General features: G+C 36.5%; 1 protein-coding gene across 3 annotated transcripts in view; it reads right to left on the reverse strand.

The window, feature by feature from the left end:
• Positions 1–165: 165 nt before the first annotated feature.
• Positions 166–24,432, reverse strand: part of TBC1D12 (TBC1 domain family member 12) — a 35,871-nt gene continuing 11,604 nt past the window's right edge. For 2 of the 3 annotated variants that reach the window (XM_052677165.1, XM_052677163.1), the window contains exons 2-14: positions 23,651–23,774; positions 17,768–17,824; positions 12,811–12,926; positions 10,801–10,883; positions 9,280–9,397; positions 8,827–8,933; positions 8,268–8,348; positions 7,659–7,753; positions 6,872–6,943; positions 4,990–5,118; positions 4,572–4,681; positions 2,787–3,045; positions 166–1,883 (exon numbers count right to left, since the gene is read on the reverse strand). In XM_052677165.1, coding sequence (XP_052533125.1) covers positions 1,815–1,883; positions 2,787–3,045; positions 4,572–4,681; positions 4,990–5,118; positions 6,872–6,943; positions 7,659–7,753; positions 8,268–8,348; positions 8,827–8,933; positions 9,280–9,397; positions 10,801–10,883; positions 12,811–12,926; positions 17,768–17,824; positions 23,651–23,774 — 1,420 coding nt within the window. In that variant the 3' untranslated portion in view covers positions 166–1,814. The remainder of the gene's footprint in view (positions 1,884–2,786; positions 3,046–4,571; positions 4,682–4,989; positions 5,119–6,871; positions 6,944–7,658; positions 7,754–8,267; positions 8,349–8,826; positions 8,934–9,279; positions 9,398–10,800; positions 10,884–12,810; positions 12,927–17,767; positions 17,825–23,650; positions 23,775–24,432) is intronic. The other variant, XM_052677164.1, reaches the window with a different exon arrangement.

The following is a 24,432-nucleotide window of genomic DNA, read 5'->3' on the forward strand; positions in this document are numbered from 1 at the left end:
GCACCCACAGCGCCCCCTAGCGGCGCGGCCCCGCTGGGACAATCTGAAGAAAGGCCCAATGAGCAGACGCGTAGCGATTAGGGCTGCCGTGCTGCAGCCTTACCGCGCAGTAAGGGAGGGGGGCGGTTTGCTTTGCAACAAAAATACACTCCAGACACACTAGGCTGCATTTCTGCTGTAAGTTTTATTTACACAGGAATTGTTACTAGTGGTCTTAAAGGAAGGCTTCGTCCCTTCTATTTACAGTTATATACAGATTTATACTTGAAAAGTAAGAAAACTGTACAAGATAACGCAAAAATATAAGACAAATTGGATCCGATTAAAGTAGTGAATACATAAGTTAAGAAAAAATCTGACATTTAGATTTCAAACTGTAATGTTATGAATAGTATATACGTAGTTTTAAACCAGATAGCAATGTAATTACACCACACTAAATCTTCACCCCAATTATGCAGACTCCGCTTTAAACACCAGACAACCAAGAGCCTCCCGCACTTAAAAATACATAATCATGGTAATTTGGACTTGATTTCCACAGAGGGACCAGTTACAAAAACCCACATGTAAGGAATTTATTTACAGTAAATATTAGCAAAAAATGGACCAAAGAGTGCAAGTGCTCCTCACCTGCAGTGCTATCCATTTTATATTTCTAACCCCCACAAACATGAAGTTGTTGTGTGTACAGTATCTTCAAGAGTAGAAAGCATTGAAAACAGCCACTGTGACACGTACAGCATGACCTCATTTCTCACAGCTAAGCGATGTTAAAGAATTAAGAATCTCTAAACCATATGCCTTTCAGCTTTCAGTATTGCACGCTAATAAGAGAGTTTCAAGAAATACTCTGCATTATTCTGAAGTGTCTCCATGACTCTCAAGTGTTAAAAACCAACACAAATTCTGCAGATAGTTCATCAGCTTGTAGTGTTTACCATTACATACTAGTGTATCTTAGCTAACAATGGCTCAACAAAATAAAACTGCTGGTGGCAAAACCCTTTCACAGAATACCCACCCCATTTTTAAGAAGCTGCACAACCAGTACACCAAAACAAATGCTTAACACCACTCATTTTGAAAGCCGTACATCTGAAAATAATAGCCCTGGTCTTACCACTGTTTAAAGTTTGCGTGATTTTTGCTCTAACAGGCTTGGGCACAATACTTCTACAGTTCCTGAGTTAATTACATTTGCCCAGACTGAAGAATGAAGCTGCAACTTAAAAAAAAAAAAAAAAACAAAAAAAAAAACAAGTGAGTAAGACAATACCCCTTCTCAAAATCGTAACCATCTTGCACATAAACATACCAAACAACCTTATTTGGTCCTTAATACTTTTAAACGGTTCGTTTTGGAGGTAATATTTGTACCAAAGCATTTGGTTTGGATAGCAGTTTTGGAGCCTTTCAGATTCAGCATTTCCCTCGTCCCCCCAAAAAAGTGCCTTTGTGGTATTTGTAAAAAAAAGTTATGCCTCAAAAATTTTTTTTTTAAAGTACCAACAGAAGTTACTAGAAATGTTTATTGCATTGAGCTGATTCTTTTAAAGTATTAAATATGAACTCCCCTACTTCTCAGTTTCATAGGTTTTAGTATTCTATGTGAAAACAAATCTTCCCATCAAAAAAGCTAATACTGACAAAAGGGCGAAGATTTCATCAGTTCATTACTCCACTGAGAGCTGTATCATTTTTCTCTCACTTTTCACACTTTCTACAGTGATTTTCCACATAGAAGTGATGTGAGAAGTCCTTCGTCATCAAGTGGTTTTCCACATTTTCAATTGACCTCAACGTTACAATGATTAGCTTTTCAGTGCTGGGCTGTGGTTCTTGTCCCCTTCTTTGCTGTCCTTCATAAGCGAGGCAAACACCTGGAAACACATTTAATAAATATAGAAAAGTTAGTTCTACAAAAAAATTAACCACAACAATATTAGCATGGAAATAACTTTCTAATATGAGACACTACAAAGGAAAGAGTTAATTACCCTAAATACTAAGTACTTACAAAGTCTAAATACTTACAAAGTCTAAAGAGTTTTTTCCAACATCTTAGGAAAATCAGGAAAAAACCGATCTCATGGACATGGGAAGATACAACGAGGTAAACAATTCCCAAGTCCTCTTTTACTTTCCAGCTATTCCTTGCATCTCAGCTGACATTAGGAGTTGAGCCAAGAACACAAGCCAGCTTTTCTGCCAAACCCAACTACTTCACCCTTGTACTTAGCTGTAGGCTTCAGCAGCAGCAATTCCAATTATTTGTCGTACAGGAACTAGGAGGAATCCCCATACAGGTAACGGAAGGTGGAGAGTTACTTTTAAGGCCCCACTACAAAGCTGTTTGTAGAGATTTTTTCTTTTGTTTTTGTTCAATTGGGTCTTATTACAATTCACTTTAGACTAAGACTATATTGAGTCAATTTCAAATAGAATTTGGTTTACATGTTCATCTTCCTATGGCATAGCATTTTGTACTAAAAGCTATGGATTCTTTAACTACTATTTTATTGCTCCCCAAATTAATATTCAGTGCTGAATTTGTTTTCCAAGAAGAGGGAAAAAAGTAGCCATCTCAATGACAAAAATTGAGATTCTCTTTGAATACACAACCAAGATGCATCTCCCATCAGAGACAAGTCTAAAAACTAAATGTCACATGAGTAGCGTTACCTATCACTTAGAAGTCAGGCAAGTAGCACAGCCTCTAAAAGAAGTGCCTCATGTATGTTCATATAAAAACACACTCATGCCCACATGTACATCAAACTCACCTGTGCCCATTTTTTGTTACTATTCTGCATCTGAATAGCTGCAATACAACTAAAAAGTTTTTCTGATGTAATATCTTCTGGAAGTTTTGTTAGAAACTGTGCTATATGAATAAAGTCCATCTGTAGGAGAATATCTTCATATAACCGAAGGATTCCTAACCCCGTCCTAAACAAAAATTCTTCCCCATCTCTACAGAAAACATCCCAGACACGACAGGCCAGATCAAGTGGCAATGACTTGCTGTAGAGCGTAAAAATCCTGCAAGTGAGAAAAAAGGCACAGTTATAACTTAAGCTACTTGGAAACATGAAAGTACAACCTCCTTTAAATCTCAGCTAAATTAGCTAAGAGAGCACTTACTTCAAGCATTCCTGCTTGTCTGTATTTCACAAACACAAAAGTTACCATGTTCTCAATTCAGAATTGCCATCCCGAAACTGATCTCTTTCCATGCTACAAGAAATCCTCTATTTGAAAACAACCTCCTTTAGGAAGGAGAAGTTACAAACATCTTTAGACTCAAAAGGGTGTTGTATACAAATATGAACTTAAGCCACAACGCTCAAAAGCGTAGAACATAATCCTTCCCATTATTTAAACAATGCAGTCTAGCAGCTCTGTTTATCGTTTGATTTTGAAATAAATCTAAAGCTGTAAATACCTCAAGTAGAACGCTACATCCCACTGCTACAAATATATTGCACTGAAAATCCAGTAACTATATTTAGAATTTATAATTATGTTAAAGATCAGAAAAATCTACTTGGTGTTTTGCTATTAAAAGACAAAGTCCAATTGTGGTTGATATTAAGAAATCTGTTTCAAGAAAGCATTCATAATATACAGGCAGAGAATTCAGTCTGCTGTAAAACATCGCTCAAGTTTGTCTTGGTCCCCTTGATATAAAGCACAGTATTCCATTTTGCCATTATTTATAGGGGAAAGTGCTTCAGGAACCATGGAATACTCCCTACCAATAGCTATCACTTCTACTTTCCCTTCATGAGAGGGGCTCTTAATATCTCAAGGCCATCTTTGAAACACATGCAGGAATAAGTCTTTATTTCTCACAAATAATCTGAAGCAGAGTATTCTAGGACTTAATACAGCAGCACTACTTGCATAATACATCTGTATAAACTCTGGGCTGCACACTTCTGTCTCAGTGCTGCTACTGTATAATCTGAGCTCCTGCTAAGACTTCCCACTTACTGCAAAGCCACATCCTACAACAGATGACAGCAGAAGTTCTTCATTCCCAAGTATTTGGATTACGTGTCATTTCTGTATTATTTAATTCCATCTAATTCAATTAACACTATTAGGAAATTATAACCCATATAATAAAGATATATGAATAGACACTTTACAGGCTCTTTGGAAGAGACATTCAATATTTGGCAGCACTACACACACTTGAAAGATGCCTGCACTACTGGCTTCTATTACATACAAAATAGTTTGGTACTTTCAAATATTCATTACTTCAAAATGCTTGCTATATTTCCAAGTTTACCCTTTCCTGTACTACATGCTGTATTTCATCCACCCTTTACTTTGAAGAATATACTCCTCTTACTTTCTTCAGCAGCTGATTTTGTTCATTTTATCATTTTTTGTCATTTACAGTCAGTCATAAACAAATACAACATAGTAGCCTCCTCTCCCCTACTCATGTTATGCATTACTGACTCAGATCTGACAGGTGAGTAAAAGCCCAAACTAGCAAAATATAAAGTGTTCCAGCACTTTAACATTAGGTTTGCTCTGTTCTCTGAACTCACCAGTCTATCAAATATATGTCTGGAGTGAGACTGTATGATTTGAAATGAAGAAACAATTTGGGAAGATTTTCTTCAAAGAATACTTCAAAGGCTGCAAAGTACTTCAGCATCTGCAAAAACAGTAAAGCACTTCATAAACAGTCATTAAAAGAAAGGGTCATAAAATAAATCCCACCAAGGCTTGAGGATCTCAATATAGCACAATGTGACTTCCTGGGATAGGGAAAACAAGTGTTTCTAGAGGAAAAGTCAAAACAGGAGAACGTGTTGTATGGATCAGTATCTGGTATTCTCAATTTTGTAACCACAGGTTAGAGTTCTCCTTTATTCAAGAGGACAACAAGAAGTCATCAACAAGTCAAATATGCTTCAAGTCAAAAGTATGCTAAGGTTCAAAACCAGAAAACTATGTGCATACCATGCTGTGATCCACACGGAAAAAGGCCAGCTGGCATGGCTTGTTTAGAAGGTTAGCAAAGGCAATGAAAGCATCTGCCTCTTCCAGATTGAGAATGAGCACAGCAGCAATGAAGGACATCCCTTGTACCTTCAAGTGGGAAAAGCATCGAGCAAACATAGGTGAGTAAGCTCAGTACATCTTATGCAAATATTTTACAGCCTGCAGTACATCAAACACCATTAAACATAATTTCCAGATGAGCAAAAGCAACAAGGATAAATAATTTCTATACATGCAGCTAATTAGATTTCAACATGAATGTTTCTTCAGATGCATGACAGAAGTTCCCTGACTTGTAATCATGAAACCTCCCAGAACCTGGAATGCAAGAAAATGAAAACCACACAGGCTGGAAACAAGACACAACTTGGCTTTAAATTCATTGTTAAGCTGTGAGAAAAGCAGACATGAGGAAAAATCTCACATATGGGACAGTTTAGACCCAGGCAGATAACTTGGATTTGAGACAAAATTCTGTTTTAGAACAGTCAATACGTATCTTCCCAGTTGCCAAACAGTATTTGTTCACATACATAAAACTACTTTCAAGTGGTCAGCTGTAAGTTTTTACATTTTTGTGATTATTTAAAAACAAAAAACAACAAGAAAAAAAAAAACCACTTCAGCCTGCAGTAAGTGGAGACTATCATTCATGTAGTTGTTAAGTGATAATCTGAATATTTATTATACTAAAAATAATTTTACCAATTTCAGCTGCAATTATGATAATTCTGCTGTTTCTAGGCATTTATGCTGCCTGCTCCTCATTCTAAAAATGCACTTAATATTTTAACCATCTAGGGAAGTACTGCTATGCATCAGAAACAATCCAGCAACTTTCCATTTTTTGTGATATGGATGGGCACAGAAATAAGACTAAACTTACTGCCACATTAGCATTAAAAAGGTGTGATCATAAACATTCACACTAGCTGCAGTTGTATTATCTTTTCCTGGGGAGAAAGCAAAGACCCATCCATGAAAAATTATTTCTTTGCCCTTTAAAACTCCACCCTGGAACAAGCGGTCTCAGAATCTGCAGTCTGTAATCTCAATTAAAGATTATGGTCTCCAAAAATGATTTCACAGATGACAGAATTTAAAAAATTTAAACATGAAAAGCCAGCTAGATACTGATGCAGAGTAGTAAGCATATCTGACAGAGAGGAAAACACACCCTGGGCTAAATAACATGCTGTTGCATAGATCAGTCTCAAGTTCTTTAGCTCAAAAGCAATTACAACTTGTGAAAAGCATTCCTAGGATCCCTCCAGGGCTAAAAGCAAGAATAGCATTTGTTATTTAGCTGCCTTCGTAGGCTGATATGATTTATTATTTTATTATCATTATTTTTTAAATATTTAAGTTCTTCCTGCAAACAATCTTATCCTCACTAAACTCCAATGGAGCAATTAGCCTTTGGCAGAAAAACCAATATGGAGTTGCTGGATTTTAAAGATGTGACCTACTAAATCATAGGGCATTGCTATGAAAATGGCAGCAGTGGGAACAACACTGGGATAGAAGAGGCTGAGCTCTTCCTGGAAGGCTGCTTGCAGGTTTTTTTGTAGATACTCTGTCAAAGTTGGAATGCCTTGTGAAAACATCAGTTTAAAAACAGTTCCTTGCATGAACCAAACAGTATTCTCATCTGTAATATCAATACATTTTTAGCTATTTCATTAACCCTTAGAATTACCATAACTACAATCAAATGAGTAAGTGCCAAGGTTTAAATTGTTTTGAGGTTCTAGTAGCATAAAGTTTAGAGGATCTACTTATCTAACAGGCAAATATTTTAAGCACATCTGCTGAGCTATAAACATTTCAGAATACTTACATATCCCACATCTGGTCTGTAACATGTATATGCTCCTAAAACACTATGCAGGAGATCATGATAGGGACCACCCTAATTCAAGAAGAGAAAAGGGAAAAAGAGCTTTTCAAAGCCAGTTTATAAATATATGTAGGTATATACAGTATGGAAAGGTACAAGCAAGTCTGTGATTTATTGCTTTGTTCACATGTAGAACACCATCAGTGTTCTACACATTTCCTTGTATGGTTTTGAGATGCTAAGGGAAAAGCAGCAAACTGATAATTCAATATGTACGTAACAGAAAATGAGGACAAGCAGGGTTGGCTTTTCCTTCTGAGATACTGGACATGTTAATTCTTGGTAACACAAATTATCATAATACAAAAATGCAAAAATTATTTCATACATTCTTGCATGCACATCTCTGTATAAAAATTATAAAACCTGAAAATGTGCACTAAAATGCATCTGGATTTCTGTAGAAGCCATGAGAATATTCATAGATTGGCATACAAGTAATTTCACTCAACAGTAACTGCATGCAATTTTTCCAGGAGAAAAAGCCTTATTAGTCTTCACTTACAAGCACTTACAAACCACTTTAACACAGTAAGCATCCTAATTTAATCTAATCAGAGAAGGCATGACTCTTTGCTGTTGTATGTAGAAAAGGACCAAGTAATTTTACTTTTGTAGTTTTACACCAAGAACTTCTGAAAACTTTTCCATACTTGCTAGCTAGGTTACTCTTCTTGTTTAATTACTCAGATGTTTAAAGGTATAGCTGAAGTTACAGAACTCTCACCTTCTGGAAAATATACAGGGATGGAAATGTGCGTGATATATCCAACTTAATTAGCTCCAGGCTGGCCTCACGATCAGCAACAGATGCACTAACATCTGCAAGGAAAACCAGAAGTCATTGAAAGTTATAAAATATTTCTACAGGCTTCAGACTAAAACTGCCATATGCATATAAAGTCTTTCAGGATCTAAGGAAAAACTCTGTTTTATATATAAAGCTAAGGGTAACCAAATGCATGGAGATTTCACTAAAGTTTTCAAAAATTGACTGGTTAGGAGCTGCAGAAGTTACATTCCTTCTGAGCCCTCATTAGCTTTCATACGACTCAAATTTTCTGTATCCCAGGGCTGGCATTCTTTACATCACAGCAAAGGTGGCAGCATTTACTCCAGAACTTCCAAAATAGTTTTGACTGGGCCTTGAGTTCTCTTCTTTTTGTATTTCATCTAAATTTTTTACGAATGCAACGTGACACAAAAACAAGTAGGAAATGACTCAGATTTGATTCATATTTTAGCAAGTGTTCTTAATGCTGCAATTGCATACAAACTAGTGAAACTGTGTGTTTGTGAAAATAAAAAAATCTATTTAGCGTTCTGAAGGTCTTACCTTCTACATCATTCTCAGAATTTGTTTCACTGAAGCTTTTCCATCGTTCTTTAGCTCTAGATAAGAAGATTTCATAGAGTTCTGCAAGTAAAAACAAATCAACGAGATAAGAAAAGTCTCCATGCTATGTATACTTGGCTTTGTTTTTCTTGCTTGTTTCTTACCATTGAGGGGTGGGGAGAGCGAGAGGTAGATTCCTACTGAATGGGTACAGCTAGCCATTGGAATACCACCACATAAAATTTATGCCTCTTTCTGTGGTGAATATTCAAATTACAGGAAGAAAATCACGTTTCAAACCATCCAGATTTTTACTCTGTGAATGGCTTGGAACACTTCCAGTTCATCAAAAACATTAGTTATGAACTAAACAATTCTCCCTCAATTCTTTTAAACGACAAAAATATTTTTAAAAGTTTTTAATTCCATTTCCATAACTTACCAGGTTATGATTGTCTAATTGTAAAATATACACCTAGCTCTATGCAAAGAAATCCTAAATTTCAATTGAAAATTACCAACTGTATTTTGCACTAAAATACAATACATTAAGGCATACCAGGAGTGATATTTAACTCATTTCCCACTGCTAGACTCCACACCTTCCCACGAACACTTGGTGGTAATCCCTGCCACCACAGCTCTCGAACTCTCCGGGTAGCACGCCTAAAACAGGGAGGCAGGGAAGAAAAGCAGGCATTTTACACATCTTGTTTTCTGAAATTACTGAGCAACTTCAAAGAAAAATAGCATGCTACTTCCCAAATCAAAATTCAGTGATCACTGCTTATGTTGAAGTGCGACGAAAAAAAACAAACAAACCAAAACCTCACAACACTGAGCTCCCAAAAGCACATTTCACATTGCTCTGTAATGATCTTGTACTATAACAACAGCAACAAAAACTGACTTCACAAAACAAATGGAAAGAAAAACAAGGTATGTGGGTCCTCTGTTTCCAGAGGAGAGAGAAGCTACGCTTGCTGGATTTATAAAACAAAATTGCACTTACATGCCTTCCCAGTTAGGTAGTATTTCATTGATCCAAATCACCATAGCACTAGCAATATTGTCTTCTTGCTTAAAACGCTCTCTCATTATTTTCTTCCTTTTATGTGCTTCTTTAATTTCTGTTAAAGAAAACATATTAAAAATTCTGTTATAAGTGATTAGGTAAGTAATTCAGCTGCTGTCTAAATATGTGGACTGTGGATGACAGATCAAGGGTAAATTGCAGTTGCACATGAGCTAACCAATATTCTTGCTGATGATTGTAGGCAAGCATCAAAGTAATTCTATAAAAAACAGACATTATGAAAACAATGCAAGATGCAAACAAAACAGTTAATACATATTCTACTCTGCAAAATAACAATAAAAAAGCAATGCAAAGTTTCATATCTCCTGGAGCTATTTCTATGCCAGATTTGCCCAGTTTACATTTTTCTTCAACTGTCCAAGTGCTGAGTTAAACCATTCTTCAAAACCATTAAACAGGAGTCTTTTGTTAGATCATTTGAAGATTTCTTCACATTAAAAAGGCTAGAAAGAACTGAGCTTTGCCATCACTAAAAAAAAAAATCATTGTGAAATGACATTTTCTATTTCTGCATACATTACACAAATCAAAAAGGAAAGTTTGCCATTCCTGGTAAACTTATGAGGCTGAACAGCTTCATTAAGCTTTTAATGAAGCTTTGTGTGTAACAGCTGTTAATTTAATGAATACTAGGGCACACATACTAAAACATTACACATCACTGGGCTTTCAAAGCTCATACTTTACCAGATTTCACTCTTCTCTTGCAGTGTATTTACATTGTCATATGCCTTGGATTTCTCATTACATCTTTCAGAGCAAGTTGTTACAGATCCATAGAGGCTCAATGAATTCAGGAGCTTATATCCGACTGACAACAGCCCAAGTAAAATATGCAGCATGAATTCTTAAAATAGCTTATTCCCTGAACACAGGCATGAGAATACAGAAGTCCTTTCAACAAACTATTCATGCATTGCCACATTCCCAAATGAAACAAATGTGTTTCATTTAAAAAGCAGATCTAATGAAAGTAGGAAGATTCACAGATACAGCTGATTTGAAAAACAAGGTTGTCATCTGTCTTCACATTGAAGTTGATATCAAATATCTGTGAAAAAAATAATCTTTAAGCAGTCAGCTTTATTCTAATTTAGTTCTCAGCAAGAACTGCAGCAACACTGCTTGAAAAAGGAATCCAAGCATACAGAAAGTTTTTCAACAATTACATTATGCAAGTATTAAAAAAAAAATTATCAAGTTTCCACTTAAAAACGAAAAAGTTAAATTGATTTTTGAACCTGCTTACATTCACTGTGCTGGAACAGGAAAAAAAATTGAGAATTGTGCTGGGCTTTTAAGTTATATGCACTAGTGTATCAGAAAATAATCCTGAATATTAAACAAGGTTGTTCTTTACTGTATCTACTAGCCAGAAGATATTTTTGCTCTACAGTTAAATAGAACTATAGTGATGATTAGCAGTTAACATACCTCGCTTTTTTGCCTCTGCCACCATTTCATCATATTCTTGCCGGTGACGTAAAGCCTCTTCCACTGATTTGGCAGGAAGATTTCTGAAAACAAGTTATTCCTGAATTCAGTATGCACAAAGAACATACTGAACCATTTCAAAACACCTATTTAATTTGGTTTCTCTATAAAGTGAGCTTTGGAGTTGTCACACCATCAGTGCTTCAGTAACCACAGCATAAGATTACTGTTTATTCAGAACCACCAGGCTTTTACTACTTCTGTTGATTTGCTGTCCTACAGCTTCCTCCAGGGCACAGCCAGGACACAAAAGCACACTTAAGCCACACTGCGGTACAGCCAAGATCTCCATATTTCTAGCTCTTTTTCCTTTCAACTGATAATAGAAAAATAATCTACCGCTAGAAGAGTTTGTTCTTACTTGTCTGTCACCAGTCTCTGAAGTTACTGCATTTGTTGAACATTTGAAGCAATGTCCAAATGAAGTTTCCATGAAGCTATATAGAAATACTGATGTTCTTCATGCAATTATTTATTCTGATCAATTTTTGCATGTGTGAATTTTAATAATGAATAAGTAATAATTTATATAATAATATGATAATAATTTAATAATAATTAAACATAATTAAAATCCATAATTTTAATAATTAAACATAACCAGATTTTGTTTAATAACAGGTAAAGGAAAGTTGGAATTACAAAAGAAAGGACAGAGCCCAATCACATCAGAGCTAAAATTAAGGATGCATGCTACACAACTATCAATTAGACTGCTTCAATTTTTTTTTCCCCAGTTGCACAGTGATCTTGATTGCCAGAAAAAAAGATTCTCTCTCTCTCTCTATATATATATATTTTTTTTTACAAGTAGAACTGATTATTTTCTTAAAATGTCAGAATTAACTGAGAGCAGAATTTATTTTCAAGAATGACATGACAACATGCTATACACTTGGAATAGCACTCCTATTTTTCTTAGACACATACTGTTACTGTCTTTGTCTCTACCACAGAGACAAAGGAAATAATGCATTTACAAAATTTTATACAAATCTGCACCCCTGTTCAAGATATTTGTCAAGATATTTCTGTCTTAGCATTGAAGAAGCTTGTGCACCACTTGAAAGAATCTCCACGAAACCATTTCCAATTGCCATTCCTTAACTGAAATTAACTGAAGCAAACAAATGCCATCACAAGTTTTCTCAAGGTGTAATCTGAAAGCTTTGATTTATTTGCTTCCCTCACAGCATGTGTTCCTAGTCACCTTGTCTTCCTCTTTCTTTCAGACTGCTGAAGGCAATATAGCTGAACAGATTGAACAGTGTATTACTCTTTTTTCATTACTGTTCTCATTTGTAATTAATGCAGTTTTTGTCGTAGCAACAGTTGCCATTTTGTTGCATTCAACTGTATTTTTAAGTAGCCCAGAGAACATAACTACAGCAAGGAACAGTTTTAAGGAACTCCTTATCTTGGTACCAACAAAGCAGTTAACTATACTGGCCAAGTACCTTCATGTTAGAAATGCTTAATACTAATTTTTTATTTTTTTTGTGTTTCAAAAGCAATTCTTTCTACCCCTGTTATTACTTACCCAATACTTCTTTTTCTGGTAAGCCACCTCCAAATTTGCTGAAGTGCTAACTGCCACTATTAAGTCTTCCCTACTGATCTAGGAAAGTAATTGTCCAGAAAGAGCGAAGGAGAAGGGAGTGCACACTAAGATGGCAGGGAAGAAATCTGTAAGTCTTCAGTAATTTTCCTGATAAAGGGTGCCTACAAAACTGTCCCAGCACACAGCAGATAACTTATCAGTGACCACCATTTTGTTAAGAAAATTTCGCATATACTCTCATATGCTTGCAGGTTCTTCTGGAGATATTTGTTAGTTTGTTATGTTGGATGGAATAATACACATGCTTTTGTGTAAGAATTATGCTCATAGATAAGCTTCACATCTAACAAATTCAGTCAACATCAGATCCACAGCAGAGTTATACATACGCTGGTCGATCCTCCAGAATCAAAGCTGTAGTTGAAAGTGGCTCAAACTCAATGTTTTTACGTCTTGCTGATGGAGGTGGAGGCTTATACATTCTTCCTGTCCGTGCTTCATATTCCTAAACAATATTATTGATAAAAATGTAATTTCAACTTTTCAGACTCCCTTCTAACCTAGTGACAATAACACTTACTAGTAATATTTATATATATAACATCAAATCACTTAAGAAAGCAAGGAGCTAACATTAGAAATTGAAATTATGTATAGCAAGACAATGCAGCTTTCCAGAACTGCTAAACAAAAGTGACTGAGAAGCCAGTTTCTTCTATCAACTTAATGTTTAATCTATCCTAGGTCAATGTTACTACAGAACACCTAGGGGTGAGTTATAATTAGAAAACCTGCATAATCTTCCTGTAATAGTTAGTGAGCAAGTACATTCAAACAATCTGCAAAGCTGAGTAAAAAAAACACTAACCAACAATGTATGTTACCATTTATTTCCTCTTGTTTCTAGCTCTCCTTATGATGTGGTACCCTTCTTGTTTATGAAGTCTTTACCAAGACCACTGAATCCGTCACCTAGAACCATCTATTCTGTACTCAGTGACAGTACAACAATATTTAGAATTATAGTCTGTTTCACATCATTTCTTTCCTCAGAAGTAAAAACATGCAGTCTACTTGAAAAAAATTTAAGAGTCTTTAATACACAGAAGATTAAGGAAGAAAAAAAAAAAAACCTATTCCTTTTTCCACAGAGAATCTCAGGGAAATACAAATGAGGTAGTCCTTAGGAAAAAGGCTTAGCAGAGCCAAATGAAAGTCTCAAAAATTGTGTATTCCCTCTTTAATAGCCCTTGTAAATAAACAAAAATACTGCCAATTCTTATAGTTACCATTCTTATAGTTAAGTGAATATAAAAGTTTGTCTGTGAGAAGACTTTTAGTTTCTTCCCAAGCAAAGGTAGCCTGTGGATTCATATTCTTAGGCATGAAGGTTAGACAGATAGGTTCACTACACATCTTCTGTGTGCTGGAATTCAAACAGGATATTATAATATCTTTTAAAGAAAACAAATTCAAGTCATTTTGGTAAAGTACTTTCAAGTTAAGTCACCAAAAATACAAACAGATTACTAGTTCGGTCATATACCTTCCCAACCAAACATTCTTCTATAAAAACTGTTCCTCTCACCTATTGCATCGTTTTTTCATACATATTTATTCTTCCAGGAACAAGCAGAGGACTTTACGTGTCCAGTGTTCATTGACAGCATTAAACAAACATAGCTGACAATTTTAAATATCTTAAAGCTCTTTACACAGTTGAAGTCCATTAAGACAAATAGGAAAATACCTCTTATAAAAAATGATAACACAGCTTCACATTTCCTGAGAAGACAAAGTTAATTCTTTTTAAGGTGGCTTGAAGTTTTCTGTCCATCAGCCTTCTTACTCAACCTATTTTAACAATCTCAGATAAAATTTCTGTTCTTCCACATTGGGCCTAAGCTCCCCACAAGAGAAAGTCACCACAGAATCAGTGAGGATGGAAAGGACCCAGCCCAGCTCCCCACTCAAAGCAAGGCTGTGCAAGGCGTTTGTTAGCCATGTTCTGAGCAGCCCCAAGAATGGAAGCCACACACATGCTCAGGAGAGGGGCAGCACCCAGTATTCCCAAGGAGCTTCCCAGCCCAGTATTTGATAGGTCCACCCAGAAGGCTTCAGAGAGCAGAGGAAGCCCAGATTGCTCTCAGTGGTACAGCCATGTGCAATAGGTCATACAGATTTCCTACAACAAAATCCTCTCCTGAAGTGTAATTCCTAAGACAACTTTGATTGAAAACAATATGCATCTGATATCAGTTAGCACATTCAAACAAATATCTTCAGCAATTGGATTTAAATAACTGGTATTAATTCTCTTGTAACTCAAGCATGAGAAAAATTAACAAGTTCAAAATTCACTGTTGAATGAACATGCATATTTTAAGAGCCTAAAATTATTTAATTCCACCTCAAACCATATGACATTACAGGAACTCCTTCCACCTTGTATACCTCAGGCTATTCTAGCATATTCTTAATTGGGAGGATAGCAGCCCACGGTCAGCACCCAGCCTGCAGTGCTGAAGAACTAATCCCAAACCGCTGAAGGGCAATAGCTTTCCCACCTCTCAAATTCTTGACTGAATTTTACACTTTCCAGTACTTTGTCACAGGAGCAACAAAATTAAGTTCACTGAGCAGTCAGAGATGAAGAAGCTGAGCTGGAATCAACTTTTTCTTTTTTGTATGAGAATTAGGTATGAAGGAATATAAGTTAAATTAAGAGCACCAGAAAGCCATAAGAAACGAAGTCATTCTCACCATCTAATTACAAGCTAGACATCTGAATGATACTAGCATATCTGGCTGTCATATATGCTAGGTACTGACACACTTATCAAAAGTAACAGGTAAGAAACAGGCGAGAAAAGGCATAAAAATCTTCAGTGATTTCCACAAAAGGCAGAAGTCATTATCCAACTGTGCTACTGGAACTAAAGATGCTTTATAAACATTCGTTTTTTTTGTAGCATGGAAATTCTAAGCATTAATAGAAAACAGCCACCAAAATAACTTCAAGCTCAAACTGTCAAGGTTGTACATTTCCCTAGACAAAACATTCTCCAAATATCAGAAGCTCCACATGGAAAGATGCTTCTTGCTCAAGAAACATATCTACTATGAAAGATTAGATCCAAGAATCTTCAGACATGCATGAAATTCATTAACTTGAGCAACTAAAATATTCTTTCCTTTTTTTGGAATGGGTTTCTCCTTGTATTACTAGACTTAAGAGATTCCAATAAGCATTTGATAAAGGATCTGAAATTCTCAGCACTGAATATAAAGCTAGAGCTGACACAGAATTTTACTTCAAAGGAAAAAATACAATTTAGAACACCTGACAAGGCAAGAACATAAGATGCAGGACATAGCGCCCACAGGATAGAACAACTGACAGCTAAGATTCAAGAGTTGCAAGACATGCTCACAGGATAAAAAATAACCATTTTGGAAGGATTACATGTATCACAAGTAATTTTGTTCCTAAAAATTCTTTATTGCAGCCTATCTCAAAATAGATAAAAAATAAATATCAGCTTTAATAGCAAGCAAAAATAGTTCACAGAATCACAGGATGGTTGGGTTGGAAGAGACCTCAAAGCCAATGCAGTCCTACCCCACTGCCATGGGCTGGGTGCCCTCCACCAGGTAAGATCCCAGGCCCCATCCAGCACAGCCTTAAGCACCTCCAGGAATGGGGTGTCCGCAGCTCTCCGGGCCACAGAGAGTGTCCAACTATCCTCTGAGTAAAAAATTCCCTCCTAATATCTAATCTAGATATCACCCATTTTTAATTGTCTCCTTATTAATACCAGAACTGCATCTTCTCATCTACTGTCGTTCATAAAGCTGCAAACAAATTAAAAGCATGTTTTTCCTGAAAAACATTATGACAACTTAGTAAGAGCACTCTGATATGCAGACAGACTAGAATTTCCAGTATTTATTCCTACTGAAATACAGATAAGCCTATTAACCTAAAGACAGGTAATAGGTAAATGGGGCAGGAAGTTTTTTGCTAATAGATCTGCCTCTGTGCTTATGATAAAGATATTCCAATTTGCAGCTTTTTAAATTCCCTTTCAAAATTGAGTCTCTTAGAAAGGCACCCTATGCCATTTTGGTAAAACTGGTAACTAAGTTATTTAAGCAGAAATTCTGCTTAATGCATAAGGACCACCTCTTGCACACCAATCTCCAAGTTGTATGTTAGAATTACTGAACCTGAATTGGCTGTAAGATGCTTAAAAACAAGATGGTGTTTATAGCAAGAACAGATACCACTGAAAGATTCTCAAGTCATGCTCTAGGTATTTTTTTCAGAACTAAGAAAGCAGATGCTTTCAGACAAACAGAACATTTGTTTCTTACTTTCAGATTACAGACAGGGAAGAATACCATGTCTCACATAATAGGAGAGAACAACCAAACTGATGCTGAAAAGTTTCTAGATCAACCTTCCAAATAACATCATCCATTTCTCATCTTTAACTTATTTTTCCTCAAATGGATTTTTCATAAGTTGCATCAAGTTTCATCTCTATTTGCTTACAAAAACACACGAAGGTATGGGCTTCTGTGCCCAATAAAGAAGAGATGAGAGAACCTGAACCATGTAACATGAACCACAGGCATCATATATCAGCGAGCAGTCACATTACTGCTCTATTTCACATACAGTAACAGATCCACAGAATGAAAAGCAGCAAAGTTGTGCTATTCCTGTTTAACATCAGCCGTGGGATTACTGAAGATTTTTCAAAGAGGCAGATGCATTGGACCAATTTCAGAAGCAAAACTAGTGACAGCAAATGGAAGATATAACACCACATAACAAAAGTTTCAACAGCTGCACCTTTCTACAGTTCCAGTTTTATACTGGAAAGTATGATTAAAAGCATCTGGAATTCTGAAGTGCTACTGCTCATGTGACTTAGAGATGGGAAAAACTCTAGAGGATATCAATTTGTCAAATTTATACAGTGTTCAAAAATAAAGATTTAAGTCATTTTAACAACTGTTACCATTAAGTAGGATGCACAACAAGCAAAGGTAATGCTAGAACTTGACAGTAATTTACTCTACCTTCTGCTATTCAAGAACATGCAGTATGTTAATAAACAATACTCTATCACTTGAAGTTGTTAGTGAGATTTATGTGTGAAAGTTTGTTTGTTTGGTTTTTTTTACTAATGGTATCTAATGAGTTGATGGTTAGTGCCATAAAATATTCATGCTACTGTGAAAATGCGATGTTTGTTCTATTTTTAATGAGTGCTACATAGTCCCATGCATGGCATTGAATACAACTAGAAAAAAAAAACATATTAAATTCCATACCCCTGTGTTTAACAGACTGAGAGCAGATATTGACGCAAGACTGCCAGAACTGTCATCCTAATGAGAAAAACAGAAGCAAAGCCTTAGTGAATAAATGAAGGAAAAGACCATTATAATACAGCAACATGCAAGCTGAAGTTTAAATTCATACATCAAGTGCTTATCTTTAAAAAAATAGATGCAGCCGCTCCTCCTCCTCCAGCCCTCAAAACACAAAAAAACACAAAGACTACACACTTGACCAAGACGTGTATAAGCTCCCATTAGGTTATTCTTCATTTCAAGTGATGTCATGTAGTTTATTCCAACAGCACATTTTCTCAAAAGATCTTTTTCCATAGCACTTTTTTCAAGTGAATAACAAAAGGTGTTGATGCAACATCCCTCCCCTAGACCACACCACCTGTAATCACTACACTTAGTTCAGCACTACCCTCAGCAAGTACACTGTGAGAAAGGAAAGAACAAATCATGGTCTAGAATCTGACATTCCAGAAACTGTTAGCTCTGAAGCTGCATCTTCATGATTCATTTTTCCTCCCATTCATCTTACACTGCATTTTGCACCCAACTGAATGCCTTTAATCCTCACCTTCCAACACCACGGTCTGACAGTATTTCTACATTGAGAGCTTAGAAGTGCACCACGCTTCAACTTCACCAACAAGCTGCTGAGAACCTGGACATGGTTGTAAGGCTCTAAATAGTCACTTGGGATATAAGGGACAGATTTAAGATTATAAATAACAATGTGTAACCCTTCATACTGTATTTGAACAAGGTCATCAGGCAAAAGCATGTCCAGATACAGCAGACCCTATACCTACACAACCAAAGCTCCGCAGGCTTCCATTCTAGATTGAACCCAGAGATCTAATGGAAAAGTTCAAGCTTAAAAAGAAGCGCCTAAACAGATAAAGCCATTGTTCAGAAGCATCTTGTTACAGTACCAGAAAGAGTGCGAGGAATTAAGCTCTTCATCACAAGTTCAGTGTTGTTACTGACCTCTTTCTGCACCACGCATACCATAGGAGAAAAGAAATCTGAAGGCTTCCATCTATGCTGCCACACTTTCTCCTTTTCAGTATGGAAATACTATGCCAGCCTCAGAAAGCTAAAACATATACCATTTTTTTTTTAATGTGTACATCTTTACCATGTCAAAAGCATCTTTTTGCTAATTTCTGTGCTCTTGGAATTTGATATAGCCAACCTGAACAATGACTTTGCTACCACAGCGTATCAAGCTTACCAAGCTGTCTGCTTACCCTGCAAAACCTTAATTCTTAAAAGAAAACACGATTCTCTTGTCACCCTTTTGCTAAAGAAATTCAAAGACCCAGTAGAAAAGGAATCATCCTGTCAAAAAGCAGATTCAGAAGTTCTCCTCAACAAATTTTCCTTGTCAAAGCAGATGGGTAAGTCTTTGCAACTGGACTGTATTTTATATACTTTCTGCAAACAGAGGAGCATTTGAGATCCTACAAGCTTCATTACCACTTTGTTGACAAGATAATCATTACTGAAGCCTAAATTACGGGGGAAGGTCTTTGAAACACTTCTAAACACAAATGTTTTACCTGTAGTACAGCATTTCTCACTGCACATACACTCTGGAAAGATGACAGACGTTTCTTGAGAACCTAACTGCCACATCTGCAAATAAGAACGTCACACTCTTTTCACCCCTACTAGCAAACTAAATGCTACTTAGGTGCTATGTGATCCTTGCAAGACTAAACAACATTGTCCATCCCTGTCTCAGGGAAATTTGTTACCAGTGTATTTCTGACTGTATTTGAACAGGCAGAACTCCTACCTTTCTCCTTCTGCCTTTCCAGCAGCATGTGCAAGAAGAGCCAGCATGACCTCTATCTAGATAAAAATCACTCACGGAAAACCTTTCAGCCTTGTATCTATGTACTTCTTTCAGATACACCATCCTTAGATTTGCTGACAAACATGTCATGCACTTTTTAATGCACAGCTTAAATTGAAACCACAGTGACTGGCTTGAAGCATTACTACTGCAAGTCAGAAGGCCCGAGCTGTCTGAAGGCTGATTGAAAACACATCTGTTCCTCTGAAGAGCAGCCTCAGACAATCCTTGGCCCTGGGAGACCATGGGAGTTGTGCTGATTCAGTGAATGATTTCACTGTTAGATTTCAGATGGGATATAACAACATTGGAAAAATATGCACAAGTTTATCGGTCCTCAAATACAGGTGGTGTTTCTGTTTGTGAGCTTTTGTTTGTTTGTTTTAAAGATTTCAGAGCAAGCCAAACCCACTATTTTCAAAGGTTAGCTGTAGGATAGATACTACACTAGACAACATCTAAATCACAGTTAGCATTTAATTGATGGCCTACAGTTAATAACTTGCCATTTTGTATACAAGGTGACAGCTTTTGGAAAAGATTATTTTACTTTACTTTCAAAGAAGCAATCAATAAATTACTGCAAGTTTTCATGTGTCAACATGAACAGAAGCCCCCCTTCATATAAGGCTGTTACTGGCTGTACTCCATTAAAAGTCTTGATGAAGTGAAGCATATACCAAATCCATTTCTGTGCGCAGTGCATATTCACACATTTTGAGTTTTCCTTACTTTGGGCATACTGGGCATTAAAGTTTCGCAACTGTAAACAAATTAATAAAAAAATATTCAAGAGTGCTTTAACAAAAGAGCTAAATGAAATGGTTTGATATTGAGAATCATTTTGATCACTAACACAGACTTTTCTTTAACCATAAGGACAGAAAATTAAATTCAGTTTGCTTTTTTAAACAGAACTTGCCCTTCAGTCAGTACACATCATCCTGCAAATCAGTTCTGGTTTCAAATGCTTCTGTGTTAAAATACTTCGGAGGTCTAATTGAAAGCAGATTTCTTTACAGACTGAAAAGAATGTACCCAACTGATCATTAATGACCACATACATCTCGTAACAGCCAGTTTTATTAGCTGCAGTTCATGAAAAAGGCACACTTCCTAAAACTATCAAATGCACGTGACATTTGCAATCCTAAAGAGTTGCTATTTTCCCTTTTTATAAAAAACAGCAAAGGAAGGAAGCCCAGAGGAGGGAGATGTCCAGTAAAAGAGTTGGCCTTAATCACATCCTGCCTGGGCAGCTCCAAGTCCAAGGGGAGCAGTGCATGCCAGCAGCTGAGCGCCGGCAGGGGCAGCTGCCAAGACCTTTCAGCCTCTGGCCCACTTGGAGTTTGAGCACTGCACCCTGAGCATGCTGATGGCAGCGCAGCTGCGAGGGGCTCTGCCACCTCCACAAACATGCAGGCTCAGCAGCGTGCTTTGGGTAGAGCAATTATCTTCCCCATATGGTATGAAACTACAGTGAAATTTACAGTCGCGCTCATCAGACAGTCTCTGAAGGCAGAGCTGGCAACATTGTCGTCTGAAAAATGCCTGAAAGAGTATCCCAAATTAAGTTTCCAGACTTTCGGAGGAAGTTATTCAAGACACTGTAATCACCACTGGACTTTTCTGCAAGGGCATATATAGCAACTCCTATTGACAGACTTATTAATTTAGATGCAATTATGAATTTACTGCCATCCTCACCAAAACAAGTAGCAAGGGAAGCTTTCACCAGCCAGGACAGAAACATGGAAATTTAAGACCAAGGCTCATCTCCAATCAGGTAGCAGGATAGTGGTTAACAGGACAAATGAAGCTTGTATTAGCTTTTACAGGCCTTGTAACTGCATTCTTGCCTGCTTCCCTTTTGGATGCATCCTCAATAGTGAAGAACTGAGTTTGGGGACCTCAGTCAGACACTTGAGGAGCAGATGCTGTTTTCCACTCACTGTCAATAACAATGTGTGCCTATATTCATTCTAGGCTATGGCCAGATTAACAAATTTGAATCCTTTTGATAAAAATTTTTGTCATTTCTTCAAAGACATAGCACAAGGAACTATAGTGTAACTCTTACACATGTATGTAAGACACTTTATGTTAAATATGGATACATTAGGGTTCTCTCTCACTTTAACAATCAAGTTCTCAGATACTGTAGATCTAACTCTGTAGTTAATATGCCACTAGTTACGATCCTTACTTTCATAAGTGTGGATTCCAGATCACGACGCTTTATCTAAAGACCATACACGCTTTACCTGATTTAGAACCTAATAATATTACCCATTATTGACACAACACTCCACATTATACAAATCCAATCTTAATTTGGCAACCACTCTAACATAAGCCATATGAATAGTCTTCAAGACAAACTCAATCATGCCTAAAGGCAATGCACTGTTTAAATATTTCTGCTTTTCTGACACTTTGGAGGAGTTAAAAAACTCATTTTAAAATAACAGTTTAAAAGAAAAACAGTCACTAAGAGACAACAGGATAAGAATAACATTTGTGCAGACTTTAACTCATTTGTCAAACAAACATCTTCATTGCTAGAAAATAGGAAGCAGATGATTGGTAAGCATTGTGCATATGTTCATTTCACAAGATGGACGAAACATCTGGATTTTCAGCATGGTATTTTCATAGCACAAGGCCAAGAGCATTCATGTGCATACAAACTAAACACACCTGCCTTCTCCTGCCAAAAAATAAAACATTTCCATGAGAAAAGTATATTTGAAAGTGGTGAAAAAGCATCTAGTTTAATTCAGAGTATATGGTACTTGCAGCAATCTCATCATTTCCTTATTTTCCTACATTTCATTGTGCGACAACTCTCATTACACTGAACTCCTTCAAAAAGAACCTCTTATTTTTCACTTTAGCTGCTCCCAAAAGGCCCTCTTTCACCATGAAGCTCTTTCTAGAAGATGGCTGAACACTGCTTCATTCACAGCTATTTGCACCTGCCAAACACATCAGCTCATATGGAATTTAAGAGAGGAGACAAAGAAAAAAGCAGCTCAAGAGATTCAGTTACTGTTTTCATTAACACAAGAGACATTCATATTTCTTAAGTGAAAAAACCTCTCAGCTTTGGCACTGTATGTTAACTTTACTGATACATTACCAATTCCTCATCTTTAAAGACTGAGCTGTTTTTATTATTATTTCAGTCACTGGAGTGAAAATGCAGAATCGACACAGTAACAAAACTTGGCATCAAGGGACAGAAATTGGAATTATTTTTCTCTAGTACCCTTGTAAATCCCAAACAAGTTCAACTTGCACTGCTGCAATTATTTTTAATTTAAAAAAAAAAAGCTCAAGTGAGATTTAAAAAAACTAAGTGAAAGATGACACGAATTCCACGCCATTTTTCACCAGTTACTGACATAACAAGTTTACAGGCAAGAAGCAAGGACTACAGAAAGATGAGCTAGATCCAAAAAGATTTGTTTTGTAACACTATTCAAGAATGCTTTTATAGGATAAATTCTGCTAAATTATTATCAAGCTTGAAACAGTTAATTAGCTAGCTTGAAAACAATTTAGAAGCCTAATTAGGATCCTATTGAACAAAACAGGCAAATTAACTCAAGATTGAACCTTAAAGGAAGACTACAGTATTTTGCAATCATTTAATCATTACAAAATTGTACCATGTTAAATGAGGCAACATTTTATGGATAATTAGTAAGAGTGTTGATGTTTTGATTTAAACAGCCATAAAACAGTGTTAGTGTTTACAGAATTTACACTTTCGAACACGTATCAATGCTTTATAAGCACTGAGGTGTGCTGAGGAACATAACAGTCATAAAATTCCAACTCCTCCTTCTCTGTAGATAGCATCCTTTAGACACAGATCCCACAGAGCACCCTATGGCCATGTAGCAGGAATGTGGAAACAACGGCAACAGAGCTGCAATAATGCAATATGCATTAATTCTTCCAAGCTTTCTGCCTAGAGTCATGCAATGTCCACTCACCTGCTGAATTATTTTGGAATCTTTTGGAAGGTTTTCCCTGGGGGGCACTTTTCCAAACAACTTCCAGCCAGGAGCACTTTGGACAGCAGGTTTGAGTTCCTTTGTCCTTTTAGTGAAAAAGTTTCTGGGGGGGGAGAAAAAAAAAAAAAAAAAAGGAAGGTTTTATTTTTGTTTACTGTGTGCACAAATATTTTTATTCACTTCAAGTTTAAACTGAATTCACCACTACAGTGATTCACTGCTCAGCAAACATAATGTGCTACCTTCGCTTTCACTTCAAGTTAATTACTTTAAAGAGAAGTAGCTTTCATTGCAGTCACTTGGATACTAATACAGAATTACTTAACATTCAATTTAACCCTGGAATCCTAAGATACTCTATGCAACACCAAAGCTGTTTCAGCAATACCAAACACTTCCTCAACTGTAAGTTCGGAGCATGCAGCAGCTTCTACACTTTCACATGGTTTTTGACAACAGGCTATTTGAAAACTGAAGAGCAAAACTCTGGAAGTCCCTGTGCAACACACTGCAACACAAATTTAAAAAAGAAATGAGGAACTACTATATTCACTAACATTTTCCACAAACTTTGTGAAATTTCTTGAACTTTCGTAACATGGACCAGAAAACCAGGGAAAACACACACAGCTCCAGTTTAGCAGACACCCTTTGCCAGTGGTTAATGCAGTTACACTCAAGCAGACAGATGACCCTGCTGCTGAATTACTTTGTAGAAAGCCACCCATCACGTGGTCACAGTAGGAACCATTTTTTTCCTG

This window comes from Tympanuchus pallidicinctus, unplaced genomic scaffold (genome assembly GCF_026119805.1).
Source record: "Tympanuchus pallidicinctus isolate F22 unplaced genomic scaffold, pur_lepc_1.0 scaffold16, whole genome shotgun sequence".
NCBI lineage: Eukaryota > Metazoa > Chordata > Aves > Galliformes > Phasianidae > Tympanuchus > Tympanuchus pallidicinctus.